This window comes from Sinohyriopsis cumingii, chromosome 1 (assembly GCF_028554795.1).
Source record: "Sinohyriopsis cumingii isolate HCF-2022 chromosome 1, ASM2855479v2, whole genome shotgun sequence".
Taxonomy (NCBI): Eukaryota; Metazoa; Mollusca; class Bivalvia; order Unionida; family Unionidae; genus Sinohyriopsis; species Sinohyriopsis cumingii.
The window spans coordinates 167,843,472-167,867,653 of record NC_142961.1 but is presented as its reverse complement, the minus strand read 5'-3'; the positions used below and the strand labels follow the sequence as shown (position 1 = coordinate 167,867,653).

The 24,182-nt window shown below is 35.7% G+C and overlaps 1 protein-coding gene across 1 annotated transcript in view; it reads right to left on the bottom strand.

The window, feature by feature from the left end:
* Positions 1-6,388: 6,388 nt before the first annotated feature.
* LOC149808342 (mediator of RNA polymerase II transcription subunit 17-like) overlaps positions 6,389-24,182 on the bottom strand; it is a 73,976-nt gene continuing 56,182 nt past the window's right edge. The window contains exons 13-14 of the mRNA XM_089975907.1: positions 20,615-20,763; positions 6,389-15,019 (exon numbers count right to left, since the gene is read on the bottom strand). Of these exons, the coding sequence (XP_089832033.1) occupies positions 14,806-15,019; positions 20,615-20,763 (363 nt within the window). The 3' untranslated portion in view covers positions 6,389-14,805. The remainder of the gene's footprint in view (positions 15,020-20,614; positions 20,764-24,182) is intronic.

Sequence of the window (24,182 nt, the reverse complement as noted above, 5' to 3'; positions counted from 1 at the left end):
TCAGCATCCTGGATCCCATTTCAGCTACTCACAAAGCCCGTTGCAGGTTTATATTATAATACCAACTGGGAATCCTAAGAAGTCATCACATAAGGTCTTTTAATAAAAACCTGAGTTTACACAGTCTATTTCTTTAGGGGACGTTTTTATTTGAATTTTAATCAGTAATTAGAGAATATATGTAATTTCCAGTTAATGTGCTCGTGTTCAGGAGTGTGAAAAAAATGGGCTAAGGTTTCTATGTCAGAGGTCAAAACAGCTTTATGGCAGCGATATAAATTTAAGTATGAGCTTTGATAAGCTTGGGTTAGGATCAGTAGTGAGAGCAAACAACTGCTTACGGACGGATGACGGACCGAAGCTCATCGCATAAGTTCTTCTGGTATTTGAACGGTTGAGATATAAAGAAACTCAGCCATACCAAATCTAAAGCTATAGTTTAAAAAAAATTCATATTTAGGGATATTTATTTTTAGCTGTGTATATGTTGTATCGAAATATCTTGAACCCTATTTATCAACACATGAAAATTCAAGCATCTGAACAACAGTAGACCCCCTAACTCTGCTATGTAAAATCTACGCCATTGTTGCACTTTTTGCACTTTTCAATGACTTTTATATCTCAATCCATTTGTTTGATATATCTTCTGTTGGTTGTTAAAAATAAATCTATTACATCGAGACTAATAACACTTTGTGTGGACCCTACACTCTGTTAATGCATATTATTGTAATAGTAATAATAATTCCTTCCTACAAACAATGGCTTATACATTATATTAGATTCCCAACGAGCTGATGACGAGTTTGAATCCTGTCCAAACCATCCTGTATCAAGGTATCACTTTTCCAAGGCTGTTAATTGCCATGGCTCGGCATGAATCCTTAGTAACAGTCTGTATACTATAATTGTTCCATATGTGACCCTGTTAGTGAGTGGATTCGAATTTATGGCCGAACACCCTGTTTCGGGTAAAAGCTGTACATGAATGGAATTCATAGTGCATGGCCGCTTTTGTCCGAATTATTCATGCACACTTGCCCTTCGATTAATAAAGATTGTTGACCCATCTATCATTCATTTTATAAGTTCTATTACATCGTTTATCATCTTGGCACACACACACACACACACACACACACACACGTGTGTGTGTGTCATTTTGTTGGACTATATCTTCTGCAATTGAAAGTGACGCATAACGGGTATCAGACAATTAGCAAGGAGTCTCGGCCAACCCATTCATTCAAATGAGAATACAAAGGATAGATAAGGCTTTTGTTATAAAATTGTCCTGTACATAATTTACGATATTGTTTTATATGTGTTCATTGATACGCTTCATGACTAAGAAGGCAAGAAAAAGGGTATCATTTTACCTTTAATGAGAGGTTACGTTCACATACAATTGCAGTACTATTTGAAGTGACCATACGATACATTTGTGCCATACATGCCGTACTATTTGAAGTGACCATACGATACATTTGTGCCATACATGCCGTACTATTTGAAGTGACCATACGATACATTTGTGCCATACAAAACATTCACAGTCACTTTTCTTTAGCAGCTACGATGTTCTGGAAAGTATATTCCTGTTATTTTAAGTTATGAAGAGGACATCCCTTGTAGTATATAAAACAGATAATCAAATTTCTTTCAAATTTACTTTCTGTTGTGTTTCTTGGAAGAAAAAAAAATATCCGGTATATTATAAAAGGACTCTCATAATGGCATTTGTAAACAGAGAGATTCAAAACGTGCTTGAGAATTTCAATTGTGCGGTACATCTTTCGATTCTTGAAGATCCAAGAAAATTACCATGTGGCCACACATTCTGCAAAGGTTGTATTCTTGGTTTGATCGATGAGGTGGTGAAGATAGGGGAACCAACCTTCAAGTGTCCTGTATGCAGAGCCATGCATTCCATTCCCAAAGTTAATCCGTTTCTCCACAGGGACTACCCCTATCCCACTGACCAATTTGCGCTATATCAGATTCATTCCCTCAGTCAATATGAACAGCTAACGCTGTGTGCAAACCATCCGAAGAAAATTGAGGAATATTTCTGTACACACCATCATCAGAAGATATGTGCCGACTGTGGGTTTCGACACCACAATGAAGAACCTTGCAAAGTAGTTCCAGTAGAAGAAGCTATTCCATTGTTGAAAGACGAAGTGGAAAATATGACGGATGCTGTCAGAAGTCTGTTTATGACAGGGGAAAAAATGGAGGAAAAAAATGTGCAGCATGCCCTTCAAGATGTTGAAAAAGCTGAAGCAAGGTTTAAGAAATTTTACAGAGGTATGAAACAGGAGTTTAGAAATATAAAGAAGGATATACTTAACAAGACGGAGAAGTTATCGATGGAAGAGAAGGACAAGATCTTCTCACTAAATTCTTTACTAGAAGAAGCAGAAAACACAGTGAAGACTGAGTTTGACAATCCACATAACGAGGTACATGCCCTAATATCAATGTACAAAATTTTGAAAAACTCTAGAGAAGAAGTAAGTGCACTGATTGACAAAGCCAGGAAGAGGTTTAAGAACCAGAAAGACCAATTGACCATCACGGAATCAAAAGAATTCATCTCTTGTGTTGATGGCAAATGGAAACCGTTTGCAATCACCGAAAAACAAAGTATTCAGTCGAAAGGAAGCCCTCAAAAGTCAAAAGCGAACGGATCCCAGAAAGGTATCAGATCTACTAAAGGGGCTAATGTAACAGTAAAAAAGAAGTCAATTGATCGAGAAAAATCTACTGCCAAGATGAAGTCGGAACAGATGACTCCAAAGCCCGAGGAAACAACTACAACAAAGAAGCAAGTTTTCAGTGTTTCTGGTCCACTAGCACTGAAATCAAACTCGGTATCAGAGTCAATAAATGGCATCAGAGAAATGGATCATTTGTTTGATAGCGATGACGATTTTATGCCTTCTTCTTCCGACGACTGGAGTGATTCCCATTGAGAAAACTTGTTTGAATACCGGAAATTATTGCACTATTCTAATAAAATAATACTGAAAATGATGAGAGAAAAAAATAACAAAGTGGTGAATAATTCGCTTTTGGATGTTGTGTGACAACAGCTCACAGAAATGTGTACCATTCTGCGTGACAGTAATATTTTTACAATGTACTGTTTGTTCAGTAAAACTCGATGAATCCGACCCTTAACGTTTCCGATATTGTTTAGATTTGAGTTATTCTTTAATGCATATTTTAATACTTTTCCCTTTCAGAGATACACACTGTATATACTTTGGTTTCCTGTATTTCGACACAATTTGCATTCATAATAAATTACATATTGATATTTTCTAACCAATAAAACATAAAACCATGCTAGTCAAAGTTACTTTTCTCCACATGTTCTCAAGCGCCCGAACTATTTATGTAAACTGAAGCATATAGCTCCAGTAGAAATACGTGTACAAAATTTGCGTGAAGCTATTCATTTTCAAACGATCATATTAACTGACTTTTTCAGCTGTTTGCTAATTTCAAAGACAACCTGACATTTCTGATAGTTTCAGCAGCTAAATTGATCATTCTCTACTGATCCTGATTATGAATATCCCCCTTTAATAAATATTGATATTGGATATGATTTGTTTATGTACCGTATTGATGGTTGAAAGTTTATAAGTATTTAGTAATGTATAAATTGGTGTTTCAGTTTCATCATCCTCCATGTACTTAAATCGCTGGTTGAGGCACAATATCCTCAGAGAGTCCCTTCTGCAAGATCTTTCCCTAAGTTAAGGGCATTAACCTCAGATGACCATTGGAACAGTCTGCGAAGAGCTTTAGTCGTCATTTAAGAATAATTCTTTTTTCTGTATCTCGTTAACATGAGTTAAAATGATTGGAAGAGTTATACTGGATCTAATGCATAATCTCTAACCCTTCGATGCGATAAAAAAAAGTATATAAATCTTGATTGCTTCACTTAATTCTTGTAACGTATTGGCTAATACATTTTAAATGATCTCCTATATTGGAGTCAATGAAATGTCAAATCAGATCAGTTCTTGTATGTGCCAAAAGTTTGGACTTATCCTAATTTTCTTCCGAAATTATCTACAACTCGTAAATCTTGAAGAGCATTGATATAGCTAGCGAAGAGCATTTGCCAATATGTTACATGAAGTAAAATTCCAAAGGAAGATATGTATCTTATGAAGCACATGGGGTAACCCAGAAAGAACCACTGCCCCACAAGAAGCTACTGGTAGGTTTCTCATATGCCCACATTGGCCAAACACGAGACCTGAACCCATGCTGACAGATGTGAGATGGCAATAATGGTGAGCGCTTGAGATCACTCAGCCCCAAATAGATTTTGAAAGTGATATTTTTTGGAAACAGTTTTTGCTGAAAACAGTCAGCTGGGATACAGAATTTGAGCGGCAACCATTAGCAGCACTTGAACCTGTCTCTATGGATTTTGTACGTACAATACTGATGAAGAGTGCACCAAAGTCATGTGAACTTGATCCAATTCCAACATCACTGCTGCTTGAGTGCTTAGATCCAGTATTGCCTTCGCTATCTGATGTTATTAATACCTCCCTCTCATCCGGGGAATTCCCATCATTTTTCAAAACTGCCATTGTAAAGATACTGCTGAAGAAACCAATACTAGACCATAACGATTTAAAGAACTACCGCCCAGTTTCTAATCTCCCATTCATATCAAAAATCTTAGAAAAGGTTGTTCTATCCCAGCTTGTATCTCATCTAAATTCAAACAGTCTTTTTAGCAATGTACAATCTGCATATCACCCTTGCCACAGTACTGAAACTACTCTTCTAAAAGTAGTTAATGACATTCTCTCTGCGTTGGATAGCGGAAAGATTACAGTCCTCACCCTCCTTGATTTGTCTGCAGCATTTGACACAATAGACCATGATATATTACTTAACCGTCTCCAGCATGTATTTGGCATTCATGATACAGCCTTACTGTGGTTCAAGTTCTACTTGGTCAACAGGATACAAATTGTATCTGCAAATGGAATACACTCCAGCCCAGTTGATCTATGTTCTTGGACCTGTTCTCTTCATTCTGTACACTCGGTCGCTCTCAAGTGTCATAGATCATCATCCAGTGTCTCACCAGTTGTACACTGATGACACCCAAATATACAAATCTAGCCACCCAACTGAAGTTGATGCTACCATCCAAGGTGTAGAGAGGTGTATTTCTGATGTGAAATTATGGATGACATGTAACAAGCTGCAGATGAATGATGATAAAACTGAGGCCATTCTGATCACGACACAAAGACTTTCTCATTCACATCCTTTACCTCAAACAATAAATATCAGCAACACCAACATTAAATTCACACAGTCAGTACGAAACCTAGGTGTTACTCTGGACAGTACTCTCACATTGCACCAACATGTCATGAACATATGCAAGGCTGCATATCTTGAGTTGAGATGCATCAGCTCAATTCGCAAATATCTTTCAGTTGATGCCAATAAAACACTTGTGTGTTCATTAATACTTTCAAGACTGGACTATTGTAGCTCAATTCTGTGTGGTTCATCTCAATATCTACTCCAGAAACTTCAAAAAGTTCAAAACACAGCTGCTCGGATCATCCTTAGAGCACCATAATCATAGCACACCTCCCCACTGCTCTGTACACTATACTGGCTATCCATTCGATCCAGAATCAAACACAAAATTTGTTCTCTGTGCTACCTTTCACTGTCGGACTATAGTCCAACATACTTATCCGACCTCACCCATGTGTACACACCAGCAAGATACTACGCTCCTCTTCTGACAATCGTATACTCATTATTCCAAGTATGAAAAGAAAGTCATATGGACAGCACTCTTTTGTATACCAGGGCCCAGCAACGTGGAATGAATTGCCCATTGAACTTAGACACAAAGACGCAGTGATCACATTCAAGAGGGTTCTCAAAACTCACTAAAATATACTGCAGGACCAACCTTAAAGACCTAATAATGTTTCCTACCTTAAATATTCTCAGCATGTTTTTTTAATGTTTTCTAATTTCATAGTGTTTTTTTTTGCAATCATATCATTATGTTTTTTTATCTTATAGGTGTTGTCTAATGTTGTAAAGCGCTTAGAGCTTTGAAAGATTAGGTGCAATACAAAGTCCTCATTATTATTATTATTATTAAAAATGGAGGCAACAAACACAATGCCTTTAGATAAATCTTCAAGGGATGAAAACCCCAAAAGGTATAATTTGATGGGAGAGCAGAATTTTATTTTTAAAAACTTGGGGATTAACAGGAAGAGGACAAAACAATACTTTCCAATAAACTCAAACAAAATGTCATCAGAAGTGGAAAACTTTAACAGAACTTTAAAGACAAGAATGTAGAGGTATCTTTTATTCAAAAGAAACCAGAAAATGTGCCGACATTTTGCCAAATTAATAACAAATTACAACTACACTCATCATAGAACAACAAATATGAAAGAATTTTTCAATCATCATTTAATGAATATCCCTGACTAAAATATTGTTATTGTTTAATTTTTCAGTTTGAGGTCTTTAAGTTAAACATCTCTCTCAAAATACAGCCGTTTCCAAAACCTTTTGAACCTATTCATTTATCTGTCTATATACATGTATGCTTTTGTTCAGCTAACTGTATCTGCATTCTAACATTTTCTTATCTATGTATTATGTACATTTAATCTATGTGTTCTCAGCTTTTGTTGTTGAAATCAGATTTAATTTGTGAGGAATTAGTTATTTATTTAAAATATTCACTGAAGTTACTAAAATGCTCAGTGACTTTTAGAATAGTTGAACTTTTGTGAACTCATTCAAAGACATTTTTGCATCATTTTGTTATATAAGGTAAAGAATATTGAAATGCATTCAAAACATTCCATATTTGTGGACTTTTGATAGGAAATTTAGGATTGTTTGGAATTTAATTAACAATACTGCGTCTTTTGAATTTTCGCTTTGTATAGTAGGGAAATAAATTGCTTGCTGATTTTTCTTGAACTGTTTGTTTCACTTTCTCTGTTACATGTTTTAAGAATTAGAGTCATCACAGAACCTAGGGTCTTATCCTGGATATTAGTTTCTTTAAAAAATTTCAGAGACATTAAACAATGGCCATTACAATTTCAATTGTTTTTGTTTTGAAATTTTCATTATCTATGGTCAAGATTTTAATTTCACACATCTGAGAAATCTTTAGTGAAACTGGCAAGCAAGTTATGTATATTTAATCTGTACTGTCTGTCGGCTTTTCTCAGTGATAATATATGATGTACAGTATACATCTGACCTTTGTCCAGAATCAAGCTGTGCATCTAACTAGTGACATTTATTTTGTAAAAATTCACTTTTTGAGTGAGGCAAATTCTACAATTTAAGTAAAAGTGAGTTTTGCCAAGCTTATAGTACATTTTTAGGATATATTGTGGGACAATGTCAAGTCGATCCTGTAGTTTGTTAGGTCTCACAATTACAGGAGGCATTCTGTAATTTAAAGGCCATACTTAAAAAGTGCACTAGTTATTTCAGCTTCAGATTTCAACCAACCATTCAAAATGTGTTGATGCAGTAATGTAGGGTTCAGTGGCATATTAATTCATAAAGAAAAAAATGGCATTGATCATCCAGTGTGCCATTTCTTTCAACAATTAAATTCCACTATCAAGAGGGAGTGCTTGGCTTAATTTTGACTTTACAACACTTTGAAGTGTGTATTAATTCAGCTCCTTCTCCGATTATTATATTCAGTGATCAGATCCCGTTTATTTTCATTAACAAAATTAAAAATAAAAACCAGAGGCTGTTGAAATGGGGTCTGATGTTGAAAGATTACATCAACATTCTGCACATCCACAGGAAACAAAATTTAATCACATGCTCTTTCAGGTGTATAGAAGTTTAATATTGCTTTATTTTATATATATTTATGTACATTCATTATACATCTTCCCGAGTTATCATTTGTTTTTGATTAATATGGAAAAAGAAAGCTTTATTGCATAAATCTTTCCTTATGAGGGGAGGTGTTATGTATAACTATTTTTTGTGACTACTGGTACATGATTTTGTCAAATTTTGGTAATTTTTCTTCAGTTGTAGTGATTATCTACAGCTGGACTTGATGTATATGCATAGGCTTTATTTTTAAGATATTAAATGTAAAATTGCATAGCATCTATAAGTAAATGCTTATGTACATGTTAAATATGTTTACAAGTTTCTGGCATTTACTCATACAACAGGTTGGTCAGGTGGTATCGTAGAAGAATTTAGCTAACTCCCATTGGATGGGTTAAATCATGCAGGGTTCTTCTACAATGATGGAAATTTGTGATTTGTCACATAGTAGTAGCAAAGTATGTATTCAACCTTTTACATGCATATAAATATGAGAAGCTGGACGCTTTTGATTTTCCTTATTTCTTGTGTTCTTGTTGAAACATATAGTATGCAGATGTATTTTATATTGTATTCAGATATTATTTTGTAAAGAAAAACATTTGTTTGGATTATTCAGTGGAGATAGAAAGTGCTCATCAGACTATAATATTGTTCTGGAACTACAGTGAATTATTTGAAGGAGCTCTGGACAGTGCCATTTTGATGACATCACAATTCTTGGAGGACCAGTACATTTCCAGATCTGAATTTTATAAGGAACATTTAATTCTTTGGGACTTTAAATGAACTTTTTTAGCATTATTTTGGATTCAATTCATAATGCTTTTAAGTTGCTCTTGAATTTTCATGTTATAACACTGATAATTAAATTGTATGTTATGTTTTGCAAAATGTGTTGGTTCAGCTTCTTTCTGTTGTTTGGTTTATGGCTATTGAGTTCTAACACTATATCCAGATCATTATAAACCAACTGGGGGCCCCGAGTAGTCTAAAGCGCTCACCGTTCCGGATCACTGCCATCTAACCTCTGTCTGTGTGGGTTTGAGTCTCAGGCTGGGCTAGTGTGGGTACATGAAAAAGCTTGCCAGTAGCTTCTCACGGGTCGGTGGTTCTTCCTGGGGTTTCCCTTGGTTCTTCCTCCACCAGTAATACTGGCCACCATGTATAGCCTATCTTGTGCTAAAAAATGGTGTTAAACCCTTTAACAACAACAACAATAAACCAAATGCAGTGAATACTGCATGAACAGTGCTGCCATGATGCACTATATCTTTTATGATTTACAACCACTGTCCATCTTTTAGTCCCACACCATGATGGATACAATCTGAAATTATTAACCAAATGGCAACCCTTGCAAGCATAAAAAAAATACTGATATGGGGTTTTAAAATAAAATAATCTGGAGTTTCACACCGTAAAGGTAAATCATGGAATGTTTAGAGTGGGGGTTAGGGTGGCTGCGTGGGTGGAATGTGAACATTAAATTGGTTTAAAGGCAAGATGAGGAATGTACCCCAGTACTACCATGTAACATTTTCTACAGTACCTGGAAGGCAGTGCAAGTGGGGTTAATTCTCTACACCATGGATTGTTGCTGAGAAGACATTTTAATAATTATCTACAAGAAAATCAGAGCTAGCCTATTTTTTTATTTGTGCTTGATGAAATGGTTGCTGCTATAACATTTTCTGGTAGTAATTGCTTGAGAAAATTAAAAACCGATATTCACAATTAACATTTGTTGTGTTGCGTAAAACTCAATAGGGATTAAAGAAATCACACCTAATATGCTTTTTCTTTCTACCCAGTGTAGCAAACAGGTTCTCATGGGCAGGGGATACTGTGTTACTTACCCTCCAAATCTGTAGGACATGAAATCTTAGTGAGACAAGGAAAATAACTGTACATAATGTAATACTAGAGTTATAAAAATGAGATAATCTTATTTGCTTGACAGTTTTGCCACCTTAACTTTGTGGTCTGTACTGTACTATTATTTTTTCCTTGGACACTTACATTATTACAATAAACATTGGACACTTACATTATTACAATAAACATTGGACACTTACATTATTACAATAGAAGTATTATCATGTGCTCAAGTAACTTGTGAAAAAATTAACATGTTTGAATATCAAGTTAACATGAAATGAACTGAACCATTTAATTTTCTGTTCTGGATTGCACTCTCGTTTATCTTAAAGTGTACACTCATTATCTACCAGCATTTATTATAATAAATATCAATGTTTTCAAAATTACTTTCTTTTCCAAGCTAGCAAATTATTAATTAAATGATAAATTGTATATTTGTACAGATTCAGTCTTTCTATCATTATTTCAACCTCAAAATAAATCTTCCTTGCTATAGGGGTGACTTTAACCTTGAAAATAGTTACACTAATGGCCTTTAAACAATTTACACTGCAACTTGGCTGATTACCACAAACCATGTTTTCACAAGAAACATTCACTACAATCTTAGTTTTTATTATCTTTTGTTGACTCTGGCCACACGGATGGACAGCCACTAACAAAAAGTTGTAATTATATGTTTTTATTTTTTTATGAGGAAAAAGAGTGATTAAAGATTTGGGGGACACCAAATGAAAATTTGAAGGAAACTTGCGAGCTCATGCTCAATGTGTAACACTGTCTAACTGACGAAACTGAATGCATGCACACACGCACACCCCCACATCAACACATACACACAAAGTGTCTACTTTAGTGAAACTTACAAGTTAATTCATTTACTTTAATTGTATATTTCTGCATTGATATGCATGGTACAAAAGTATGAAATGATTCTTCACTACAACAAAAATATTGTTTGTATAGCTGGCACTTAACAGCTCAAAATGTCATAACATCACATGAAAAACAAAAGGAGAAAGTGAAGAGGAAATAAATACCACTGATATAAACATAATTAACATTAATGAAAAAAAACAATTACAGGCAGCACTAAATGAAAGCCAAAATAAAACAAGAGTCTATCTAAAGGGACTGACACTCTACTATTCAAAAACAAATTTCCAGGAATTCAAGGTCACTTCTTTTTAACTGCTGGGTGCTGAAACTATTATGCTATTCTTGAGTGACAAGATTCCACATTTATGTCTGTGCTGCACCATTTTCTTTCATGACCAATCAGACCATAGGATGAATGTGCGGGCAAAGTTTCACTGCAATTCTCCAGATAGTTTTGGAGAAGCAATAATACACTTGTGCTAATGAATGTCTAGGACAAGTAAAGCTAAAACTGATAACAACACATTTCCTTTTGAAATATTTTTCAGAACTCATCATTAGTCTCATGACCCGACTCTGAATTATCAAATTGATTAGATGTTTTTGCACTTAAGTTTATTTTTATTTTTACTGGCACAAATTGTCAAATGTTCTGGGTCTTAAATGTTGTCATTTCTTTTTCTGCTTGTTTTTTTATTTAAAACTGTCATCCACTTTTTTCATCAAAAATGTCATAAATGACATGAACCAAGTATCATAACTTTAAGCAGAATCTGAAATTCTGTAAAGAAAATCCATATAAATGTAGCAAAATCCCTTTAAAACAATTTGTCATAAAATACAGTTAAATGTACATAATGACAACTTTTTAATGGTTCCTATGACCTAGCACATACTGGGTAACCGAGTACCAATACAAATGTTATGTACTTGGGGTTCTATCTCTATCTTCAACAATGTTTAGTTGCATGACAGGCTAATCAGGATTACTAAATGCCCATATTTTCTCAAAAAAAGTAGATCAAGGTCTATGTTGTGTTCTATTCTATTCTGAAATGAGACAACAATATCAATAGTACAGTTATGAAATAGCTGCCATGCCAATACATATACATATATATATATATATATATATATATATATATATATATATATACATCATAAAGATATTTGATTTTTAAAATTTCCCTTCTTCCTGTATTAAAAAAAATATTATTAAATGACTTGCTGCCAAAACTGCACAATCCAAAATGCCGATCTGTGTTACTTGGACAATTGTGGTTTAAATGATCAAGTTTAGTTAATCAAGCAGTCCATAATTACTTAACAACATTTATAGTCGAGATTTTACTCCATAACATTCCAGTAAAACAACTTAAACATATTAGAAAAGTCTTAATACATTGCTTTGTTCAACAGTTTTTATTATTTGTTATTTCCATGCAGAAGTAGTTTACAGTAGAAAATCGGGTTGGAGGGTTTAATTATAGAAACAATATTCTAAGTCACCAGATAATAGTGAAAGGAATGTTGTCTCTATCATAATTCTATTAGAAATGTCAGTTCAGGTCAGGACAGATCAGGAGACTTCCAAATTTGGTCCTGAGTTTTTGCTCGAAAGAAGGAGATTTCCATCAACCCAATATTTTGCATGCAAATGGACAAATTACCTCAGAACAAAAATAAACATATTTTAAACATTAAAATATGTACATCATCTCATCAAGTCAGTCCTTTCACAAAAACTTCTTGCCATTCATACTCATTTTATATGTACCACAAGCATTTAAAGCAGGGGTTGACAAAATATAGCCCGCACACCAGATCCAGCCTGCGACCTGTTTTTACCCATTCATTTATATCATAGGGTGTGGCTTTAAAAATCTGGTCCACACCCAAGAGGAAATTTCCCATGCTTGATTTATAGTATTAAATACATCATCATTGCAGGATTATGTAAGTGGCAGTCCTCATCATTTTTTATTTTAACACTTAGGAGATGATGTACTGTTACTGGATCCTGGTTTCCTCTAGAGCCAGCCTAAAGTTTCCTCAGAATGAAAATGTCCTTTCAGTGTCTGCATTGGAATGTGGTAAAGTCAGTACAACTATACTAAGGTCAAAAAGAGGTTCAAACTGTTTCCAACCTGTGGGTAGATTCAGATTCATGACTGCCTGCCAGAAATGCTCATGATTGGTACAGTCTGGGTCTAATTCAAATATTGTTTTAATGTCATTAAGATTCTTTACATGAAGTACAAACACATACTTTAAACTAACATCTCACTTGTCCAGTTGAGCAAGTGGCTTGCTGGACTAAGCTATCTATTCATTTATTTAATATTTATGATATATATAATAGAAGTGAACAACTTTAAGAAATAACTTCAACCTTTCTCAAACAATTTCAATATTGATGTAACTTCAAACTGCACATAAGAGAAAATGTATTGAAAGTTTCTTTTCACAAGTGAGAACAGCTTTGGGCAAGAGAATTCCACCACCAACTTGCCTAATTAAACAAGAAATTTTTAATGTTAATGTCTAGTCCTCTAGTGTAAAGAATAGGAGAATCTACATAATGTTAAGTCTCTCTGAAATCCTTAGTGTTTTTTAACAAGAGAGAAATTGGTAATGTTTATTAACTTGTATCAGAGCAGTGGTTCCCAAACGTTTTTAGCCATGACCCTAAAAAATATTTGCTACAAGTCTATTGACCCTACTTACACATTTCAAGTTTTGCCACCCATAAAAACAAGCATGGGAACTTCTGCAACATTATCACGATTTGGGTTGTGACCCAGGAGATGGAACCATTGTATTGGAGAATACTCCTGAACTATTTGACAAGAATTTGGTTTGCAAAAGAGCTCAGAATTTAAGATGAAGACTCTTTGGTGTGCACTAAGTATGTATATAAAGGATCTTCAACGAATGTTCATTTCATATGCAATTTATGAAACACGTTGAATAATATTATATGCAATGAGCCGATTGAAGCAATTGGTACGTTGTACTATTCAATGAGTTTTACAAATCCAATATCAAACTGACAAAAGTTTTAAAGTCTATTGGTCATAAAACGTTGAAGACTTTGCATTAGTCAATGACATTGACAAGTATTGCACTGCATCATTGCAGAAATTTTTATGACATGATGCTAATATATGTGAGAGTAATGTGATGAATTAATTTTCTGCCCTAGTGTTGATTCATGAGATACATGCTAAAACTTTAAATTACTCGACTTGATTAGCTCATTTGTATCATTTGCTGTCATGTACATATGCAAATAGGTAAACAAAATATAACACACGAGTTTTAAATTAAAAAAAAAACTTTGTAAAACCTACTTGTACATAAATCTTTAAAACAGATAATCCACATTACCTATGACTTTGCCATCAAATCATGGTCAAATAGTAAGCAAACTCACATCGGAAAAACAAAATCTTAATTTTACCACCACATATACTCACTTATAAGTCAAGTCAAACTGTACATAATGATCCTGGTCTGCCACATCAAAATGAACCTTCAGACCAGGGTATATGTTGTTTGTTCAAGTGATTACTCCAAATAAGCTGTACAGACCTAGATATGCCAGCATAGTATGCACCAGCAGATCTGGGTCTATGCAGTTTGCAGTTGCACTGGAAATAAAATCACATCTAATCAGGGACTTGTTTCTACCTTTTTGAAAGAGTCAATGGAGGAATCAGTCTATTGATTGCCTGACAATCATCTCTAACTCTATTCTTCTTGCTGCCATTTCATAAACACATAATCATCTTGAGTTTGATGACATTTATATCCTTTCGCTGTCTGTACATATGGCCAAGATAAGAATACACACACTTGTGATAATCTTTACATTGAAGTCACCTGTATTAGGTTTCTCCATTTCAAATTAACCATATTTCAATCTGTACTAGAAGTCACTTTCACATTTTAGTTGCTTTGTGGTATCCATGGGCAACCTCTTTAGAAGAGAAGTCTCATTGTACTCCAAGTGGTCAAAAACACTGCTCACATGGAACAGTCCACATTCTCAATTAGATCTGGACCATATAATTACATATGTGAGAATCTCGGACATTCTCCATTTGCATTTCATCTCTTTCTTGTAACACTTGCCATAATAAGTTCCAACTTTGTGGCAAAGTTCCGCCCATCAATCCTGTTGAGGTCAATCTCTTTGAAAGTACCAGCCAAATTATGCCATTTTGCCTCCAGGATTGAAGCTAGATCAGCATCAATGTCTTTGGCATCAGATTTCATGTGCACGTGAAGTCCTGTTGTGGGACCACTTCTCACTGCAATAACTCTGAATGAATAGAAGATGAAGCTCATTTTTAAACCGACATCCTTTGTATAAACCAATAAACACATAATACAGACCCTTTTTAAAAAGTATGAAAATAATTAATGAAAAGTGTTAATTGCTTAATAAAGAAATCACTTACTTGGGAAAAATGAAAAATGACATGACATAAATTAAGCAACTAATTTCAAAAAGTATTGCAAGACATTATTATTATAAAAAATATTTCCTTGTGAACTACTATATGGATAATAATTAATATTTTGTATTTTAAAAAATGAGACGTTAGGAACAGTGATAAAAAAGTGCTGTATCGCCATTCAAAGGAAAGCAAATTTTAAGTATATTATTTTTCTCCAAGAATACTTACCCAATCACATTACATTAGGAATATTATCCTTCTACCTCGTGAATCCAGCCCTATTAAAAATGGACTTTCCCTGTCCATTTCTAAAAGACAAAGGGCAACAACTCTTGTCAATTACTTCCCCTTGGTACCCCATACCAGGTGTCACTAGCTTTTAGCTGAGCGAGATACTACTGGGGATGCATGCATGGCAGGGTGCTTGCAAGTGTTTATAAGTAATGTGATTCAAAAAGTATTCTCGCAAACACATAATTTACTTTACAATGTGCATTCTTCTTTAAAATACGTTCCCCAATCACATTACCTCAGGATAATAAGTAACAAGAGGAGGGGATGCTGAGCATCTGACATCTACCTTTGGTATCTTTCTAGGAAAGAATAGCTGGATTCTCCATGTGAACAATAAACCTGTTCTCCTAATTACATAAGCAACATAGCCTGGAAACACTTGATTTGTGACCCTTAACGACAGTTAAGAAGATGAAGATTGAAATCTTCTTACCTACCAATATCACTGGTGAATCCAGCGAAATTAATAGGCTGTGTTGATTGAATTAGACGGGTCTGCTGGCCATCTGTGCTACTGCCACAGGACCTACCAGAATCAAGATTTACCTTTGCAACACTAATTTTTGAGATAAAGGCTTGAGCAGGTTGACGAAGAACATGCTAGTTAACATCTTCTTTTAAATCTCAGATTGCAATGTTGTGTTCAAATGCGAGGCTCGTGGAGATGGCTTGAAACTTCTGAGCAGTAACCTTCATGAGGCAAATCTGATCTGGTGAGACATCAGAGTATACTGAGCATACAACCAACTCCAGCCACGAGGCAAGGGCTTGAGGGGTGATACCCTGTGTTCCAGCTCAAACCAGAAGTGTTTGTGCATGCCAAAACTTGTCTCTGTGCATTTCAAGTAGTGCTTGAGATTGCAAACAGAATCTTGCATGACTGCTGTTCTTGACCTGTCTACGGAAGAGAGCGTGTGAATGACAACTCTTTAGTTACTGCCGGATGGTAACCTATTTTGGTCTACAAAAGCCTGGTTGTATCAAGAAATTCACTGAACCCTCTGATTTGAACTGAAGAGTTCAGATAGATATAAAGGGTATGCGGTCGCTTACCCTGCATATTGAAGCTAAAGCTGTCAGGGAACATGACATGTATAAAGTGATTTTATCAGAGTGTGGGATAGAGGTTTGAATGGATTTGAATCAAGCCATGTTAAAACCCAGGATTAGTTCCATTTGGAAACAGAGTGAGGGATTTTGGTTGAATGAGACCAAAAAGGCCTAAAAGATTAGAAAGGCTGATATCATGCCCCAAATCATGTCTGCCATGATGACAGAATGTGTACAATATCATGGGGTGGTAGCTATTGATAGAGATTGGGGCTAACTGTTTCTCCTCAAAGAGAAATATAAATATCGGCCAGTTGAGGGATTGAGGCATGCAGTGGGACAATGTTGTTGACATGGCACCAGTCCCTGAAAACATGCCACCTTCCCTCAAAAGCCTTAAGAATGGAGAGGCCTTATTGCTATCAAGATTACCTCTACAATTGAAGGTTTGAATTGTCTCACATGGCTGTCCTGATAAGAGCCGAGTGTGTAGAAGAGGACAGTCTGGGTAGGGAAGGACCACCTGTGACCATGATTGCTGGAGAAGACTTTGGTTGGCTATAATCTTCCTGGGCAAATCTAATGCTAGAACAAGTAGATCAGTGACCCAGGACTTGTCCCATCTGAGAGGGGCTATCAGAATCATCTTGCCATTCTACCCAGTAACTTCTGGATTATTTTAGGTATCAGCACTGTGGGAGGGGAGGAAAATAACCACATAGCCTCCGAAAGGATTGATAGTGTATCCACAGCCCAAGCTTTTGATTCTGGAACTGGAGAGACAAAGGTGGTTAATTTGTGATTCCACCTATCACAAACAGGATGATCATCGGATGCCCCCAAATTGCGCAAACATGAGTGAAGACCGATTCATGGTGAGACCATTCTGTTTGAAGGACATGACTTCACCTGGATAGAGAGTCAGCTAAGACATTAAGTCTGCCAGGAATGTCTCTGATTTGTACGTTGATATGGAGATTGTCACACCAACATAGAAACTCCCAAATAAGAACACACATGTATGTGAATTGGTGCCTCACAATTGCAGGATACAGGTCACCAACAGGGTTGTCAGATATAATGAGGACCATTTTGCCTGAAAGTCAATCTTTTAAGAAGTGAAAGGATTTCATGAGATGTTCCCTGGCTCCTAAGTGCCGTCAATGGTAGTGAAGGATGGCAACAGCTGGGCAACCCAACCATGCGTACTGGTGTTGGTATGTGCTGTTATTTCCACATGGGGCCTCTCCAGCGGGATTCCCATGGTCAGCCATCATGGGTTGTACTACTGATGCAGGAATGACCAAATCTCAGGTGTGATCATGACATTTTGATCAAGGACTTGAAATGAGTCAACATTGTGCTCGCAATGTCCATGTACAAAAGACAGCCAAGCCAGATCAAGTCAGCATCTGCATTTAGAAAACCGAGCTGCAAAAAAATACATCTCTCACTCAAATCCAAGACGTGATGGAAACGGACTCACTGAGTTTGATGATTGTAAGCATGCGAACACGAGGAAGTCACACCAGATTTCAGCTGTTAAAAATTCCATATTCAGAGGGACAAAAGTTTTGGATGGATGGAGGTCTTACTTTTCCCAGTTCACTAGAAAGCCTGGATGATCTAAAGCAGACATAAAAGAAAGAAGCCTTAAACAAAACCTTGGGGATTGTGGTCTTTGCACAAGCTCCAATGCCTGTTACTTTTTTATGAGCAACTGTATCTCCTGTTACAGAAAGGCATCCTTCTCCTGATGAAACAGTACATCCATGCAGAGGGAACAGGAAGAGAAGGGAGGTACTTGTTGATAAACGAAAAGCAAACACATCCAAATGACATGGATCACCCCACCCCATTCTGAGGGATTAGGAAGACCCAATAAGTTCAAAATCTGGTTTCATACTGTCTCTGTATGACTGTTTCTTAGGGATCAATATTGGTGCACATGTGACTCAGAAGATCCCCTATCCTGAGGCCACTTAACATCCCTTCACACTGATGGGGGCTGAGTGGTCTCAAATGCCCATGCTGGTTGAGCAGCTAGGTGTATGGGCAGTTCCTGAGCTGAATGCCTCCTAACTTCCTCTATTCTTTGAATGGTCAGCCTGGAAGTTGGTATAGAAGATGGTCTGACTATCACCACTACCAGCTGCTCCAAGGGCTTGGCTGGAAATACAGATTTTTCATTGAAATCTCCATCATAGAAAGGGAATATTGTTGACAGTATTATTAGACAGACGGATCTGCACTAAGACAACTGTAAATCATAGTTGGCTGGACCAATTTGTTAAACGGCCTGATGGCCAGTAATGGATGGATGGCCAGTGACAGTATGGTTTTATTATGCAATGGATCCAGTACAAACCACATGCATCCTGACTTGCAGGCCCAGAGACCATGCTCAGACATCCAAGAGGACTTAGGCCCACCAGCCTGCCTAAAATTGGGAAACTCCCCCAGTGAGTCAGAATACAAGCAATGAACTAGTGGGCAGAGCCATCTTCTTAAAAGGTCTCTTGTGCTGGACAGTCAGTAACGTCTATACAGTTGCTAATGGTGCAGTGGTATACGGAGGTGGATCCAATTGATCTGGTAATCCAACTGATCTGGCACGAACCCCATGTACCCCGACTTACAGGCCCAAAGGCCATGCTCAGACATGAGAGGGGAACTAAGGCACACTGGGCTGCCTAAACCTGGGGAATGCTCCCAAATGAGTTGGTATTGCCAACAATGAACCGTAGGTTGTCTTCCTTGATATGTTCCATCTTTCCTTCCCTTCAATGCCGAATAAACTATGGTTCTGAATGTGCATTTCATGCATTTAGTAAACATTTCTCCTGAAATGACACATGAAGAGATAACAAAGTATAGATTAGCAAATCGGTGTGTGACTGACAAGCTAACTTGGAAGCCCAGACTTCCTCTGACCATGTATTACAAATGCTGCATATCATAGATTATGTATACTTAGTATAAACAAAACAAAAGTCATGGTAGACTTATATGACCTCAAGTTGCATAAATAGCATTTAAATGACATTCTGCTGAAATAAGAAAGCAAAGCATAAATTAGTAATTATTAATTTGTCAAGATAATAACTCGCTAATATAAATATATTCCCCATTACTAACAAATGAATAAAAAAAAGACTATGTCGCAATCGACTATACTTTAAACTTGTACATTTCAAGTATTCATTTGACTGTTCTACTGAAACTACACTAGATGGGAAAAACAAAGCTTAAATTAGTAATGCAGCATGTTAATAACTTGCTAAAAGGAACTCTGTTACAAATGGAGCAAGTTGAAAAAGTCAAAGTTGCGTTAACTTGTAATGACCTTGCAGACTTCAACTATAGCGTGGTGTGACATGGTCTTAAAAGGAGAAAGTCCCTAAAGGTGTCAAAATCATTCAAATTTGGCAGAAATTGAAAAAAAGAAAGTATACAACCTGCAACAGAATGATTAATCCACACAACAGATCCAAAATAAACATTGGATGGTTCAATTAGAACTCAAAAAAGGCTTGGACTATCGAAGGATAAACTGTATAAAGTGATCAGTACAGTACCAAAGCAAAAAACTAGCAACACCTGGCGGTGCCAAAGGGAGGTAATGGGCAAGAGTTATTGCCCTTTATATATTGGCAATAGGAATAGATTTTTGTCTTTTTAGTAGGGCTGTATTCATGGCCTAGCAAGCCAATATTTCTAATATAACGTGATTGGGGACCATATTCAAAGGAGAAATGTCTCAATGCATCAACAAAATACATTTCATTGGATATGGAATAAAGACAGAATATATATTTCCTGATTCAAAGCCTTGTTCAAGTACAACAGGAAGAGATGACACATACACACAAGCACATGCACACACTGTATGTGTTAACCAAGTGAACATGTTTTGAATGTCCATTCAGCCTTTTAAATTAAGTAACTCTGTTATGAATTAAAAGATTAGCCAAAGGACATGGTGGACTGAGGAACCATACCCCAAACAATACTGTCGATTTAATATTAGTATATATATAGCCTGCCCAATCAAAGTGGCTATATCATGTAATTATGTAATCTGAGTGCTTGAGAGAAACTGACAAACTCACTTGTCTGAGTTAGGTGAGACCAGCAAAACTGAAGATGCTGTTGCAAAATCTTCCATCTCTCCCACCCCAGTGGCAGAGCTATGACTAATGTACTGCCAGCTGAGCAGGCGAGCTAAACTCTGGCATATGGCAATATGATGCTGGGAGATCTGTAAAAATGAGTGTATAAAGTTTGTATTTACTACAAAATTTTTAAATATAGAGCTTTCAAAACCTGTCACATTTTATAACAATGAGAAAATATTCAGCAGCATGGAAATAAATTTCATTTATAATTCACATTCATGTCAAATCTTAAATAGATTCATTGTGCAATCAATCTAAAGTCCATATATCACTGTCAGAATAAAATTAAAACTGAAGAAAAAAAATGACGAGTTAGAGACATAGCACATAATTTACAATTAATGACTCGCAAGTAGATACAATAACTGAACATTACATGTACTTTTGTAAATATTAAGTACACCATACTGAAAGCAACAGCTTTTTTTCTTGGCATAAAAATTGAAATTAAACATATGCTTTGGTTTAAGCATGATCATTTCATAAAATATCCAGACTTAAAAAAAAATTATATCTGAATGTATTCATATAAATTTACACTGAGAAAAAATAATATAATTTATATACAATGTGACCCCACCACAACAGGGTAGTTGGGAGCCACAGAACCTGACCGTGTTATAGACAAAACCATGTAATAACCATGTTAGTTAGCTGAAGAAAATGATGTATGTACCCAAACAAATTGCAGGGAGGCAGGTAATAAATGCAGGCAGTAAAGCACGTGCTTCATCAGCACAGTTACCATCTTAAATCACTGCATATTAAATGAGAAATACACCTGTAGTGAAAACAGAGAAAGTGTGTATAATAGTTTGCTTTATTTAGAGAACCACAAATTGGTACATATACCTGAATACTGTTTATATATACATGTCTAACGTGTAGCATGAATAGAGTATCAATACTGTGTACTCACCCACGAAGCTCATCATATACAATGAATCCACAAGTTATTCCATCGAAAATATGCACACATACCGATTTAAAATATTCAATAATTTTGTCACAGGTCATACTGGTCTGAATTCAGCAGAAAAACATAACACAATCACGTAATGAATGACGAAGCACATTTACTTTTCAGTACGTCCCAAGTCGGTAAAAGTTAGTTTGCATTTTAAGCCACCGTTGGTAGTGTATTCGTAAGCATAAACTTTTTCCCTGCAAAAAGGAAACTTTCACAGCACAGTTAATGTGTTCCAGTCCTGTTGGAAAATACTAAAATCCATCAGATTCCATTTGTTTTTATTGAAGATTGTAGTTGGCTTTCTTTGATGAAGGGTGCATGCATTACTGAAGTCACCACTAAAGGCCAGCTTTGGAGAACCAAACAAATGCCCATTTCTTATTGTGGCGACAACATCAAATAATTGTACTGCATGATTTTTTCCCATTTGCTGAGCAAGTTTTCATAACAATCTATGCTTCAAAGATAATCTGTTTCCTTTAAAATTTCAGCAAACTATTTTATCTGGGTACCTTTTTCAAAAGGAATTGGCAGTCATTTGGACTAGTCTAGTTACTGTTCCTCCCTGCCTATTGAATAAACCAATAAGTATGATGTGGTGGGATTTTTCAATGTTTTTTTTTTACATTTGTTGTAGCAGATTGAAGCTACCTTCCATGCATGCATCAGAAATTTAACAAAGGGTCAACGGACGATAGAGATGCAGGTGTTCTGGTCTGATGACAGGGTTTATTACAGAAAATGTGAGTGTTCTGAAGGATTTAATTCTGAGTGAAAAGAAGAGGAATTTTACTTACCATCCACATACAAATGTCAGTCTTTGTAAATATATTAATTACTAGCAAGCGGCCAAAAATCTAACAAAAGATTAATTACGAGATAATGCCTCGTCCGGTTGATCTCTGTTACCAGAAATGTCGACAACAATAAAGTGGATAACTCACAACATAATGTACTCATGCTAGATGTCAAGATAAGCAGATTATGATATAACAATGCACTGTTTAGATGGTTTGTCAATATGGACAAAGAATTTGTTTATGTAACAATAGATAAATTTCAGTTTGTTTTAGATCCAGTTTGCAGCTTCCTTTCATGGGGCCTCTGAATTTCTCCACTCCAAACCAATGGTTGTATATACTAGTTTGAACAGCCAACAAAATCACCAATAAAAAAAAATCACCAGATGGTATATTTTGCCACCAATAAAGGGAAAAATCCAAGTTTGCGACATTGGCAAAGCCCTATGCGATCTCAGAATAAACATTTTATACGTTATTTTTCGTACTTTTAAGAAGAAAAAACTACTTTTACGTGAACGAGAACAATGCATATAAAATTTCAGGTGCCATGCCACAAACGTCTTACGCTGTCTCTTCCCCAAAATGATAATAAACTTTTTACGGATTTTTGTACTTTAAAGAAAGATTTTTTTCTTGTGTACAAGAAAAATACATGTATTTGAAATTTCGAGAGCCACACCACAACTGTGTTATATCCAAATTTGTGTTATAACAGAGTGTGCTACAGTGGGGTCACAATGTATTTTGTATTTAGTCTTAGAATCAATTTTGCATTAATAATCACAATAATATTTGGTATTAGGCACACAAATGAAGTATTAAGAGTATATGTTGTACCAATGAAGCTATGATTATGTACAAACAAAAATGTACACACCTTACATGTAACATGACAGAAAGCATGTCTATAGAACCAGATATATGTGAAATTTCTGTCTGAACAGCGGATGGCACCATGATTAAAAATGTTAACGTCTGGTCATATTTCACATTTAATATTAGACTGCCAGACCACATAACCATATATATATATAATGTGACAGACAGCCAGGCCACATAACCATATATACATATAATGTGACAGACAGCCAGGCCACAAAACCATATATACATATAATGTGACAGACAGCCAGGCCACATAACCATATATACATATAATGTGACAGACAGCCAGGCTAAATATCCAGACACAAGTGATATTTGTATCTGAATAGTAACTGGCACTACAACTACAATTGTATAATAATGTTCATATCTGGTCATATCTGACATGTAATGCAATAGCCAGCCAGACCTATTAACCAAATACATGAAATTTTTCTATGTCTGAATAGCAACTGACACTACAACTACAAGTGCCAGCTAATATCACAGACAATTTTACCAAATCCACTTTCAGAGACAACTTTTTCAATGAAAATTTTCATTCTGCACATACTCAAATCTTTACTATAAAATATACAGTATAGTAAAGACTGATCTTCACAACCTGGTGCACTCCTTGCTCACTAAATTTAAACTAGGCATGCACTAATAGTTAGCAGTAATGTAAACAACTGGAAACTATGTAATTCATTTTGAATTGTACTACAGTTTTTGCCAAATTTAACCTCTTAATTATTTGTAATCCTGAACTATTTATTAATTAGATGAGCCCTAAAATTATTCATTCCTTTATTTGTTAATTAATTAATTAATTCATTCATTCATTAATTCATTAATTAATTCA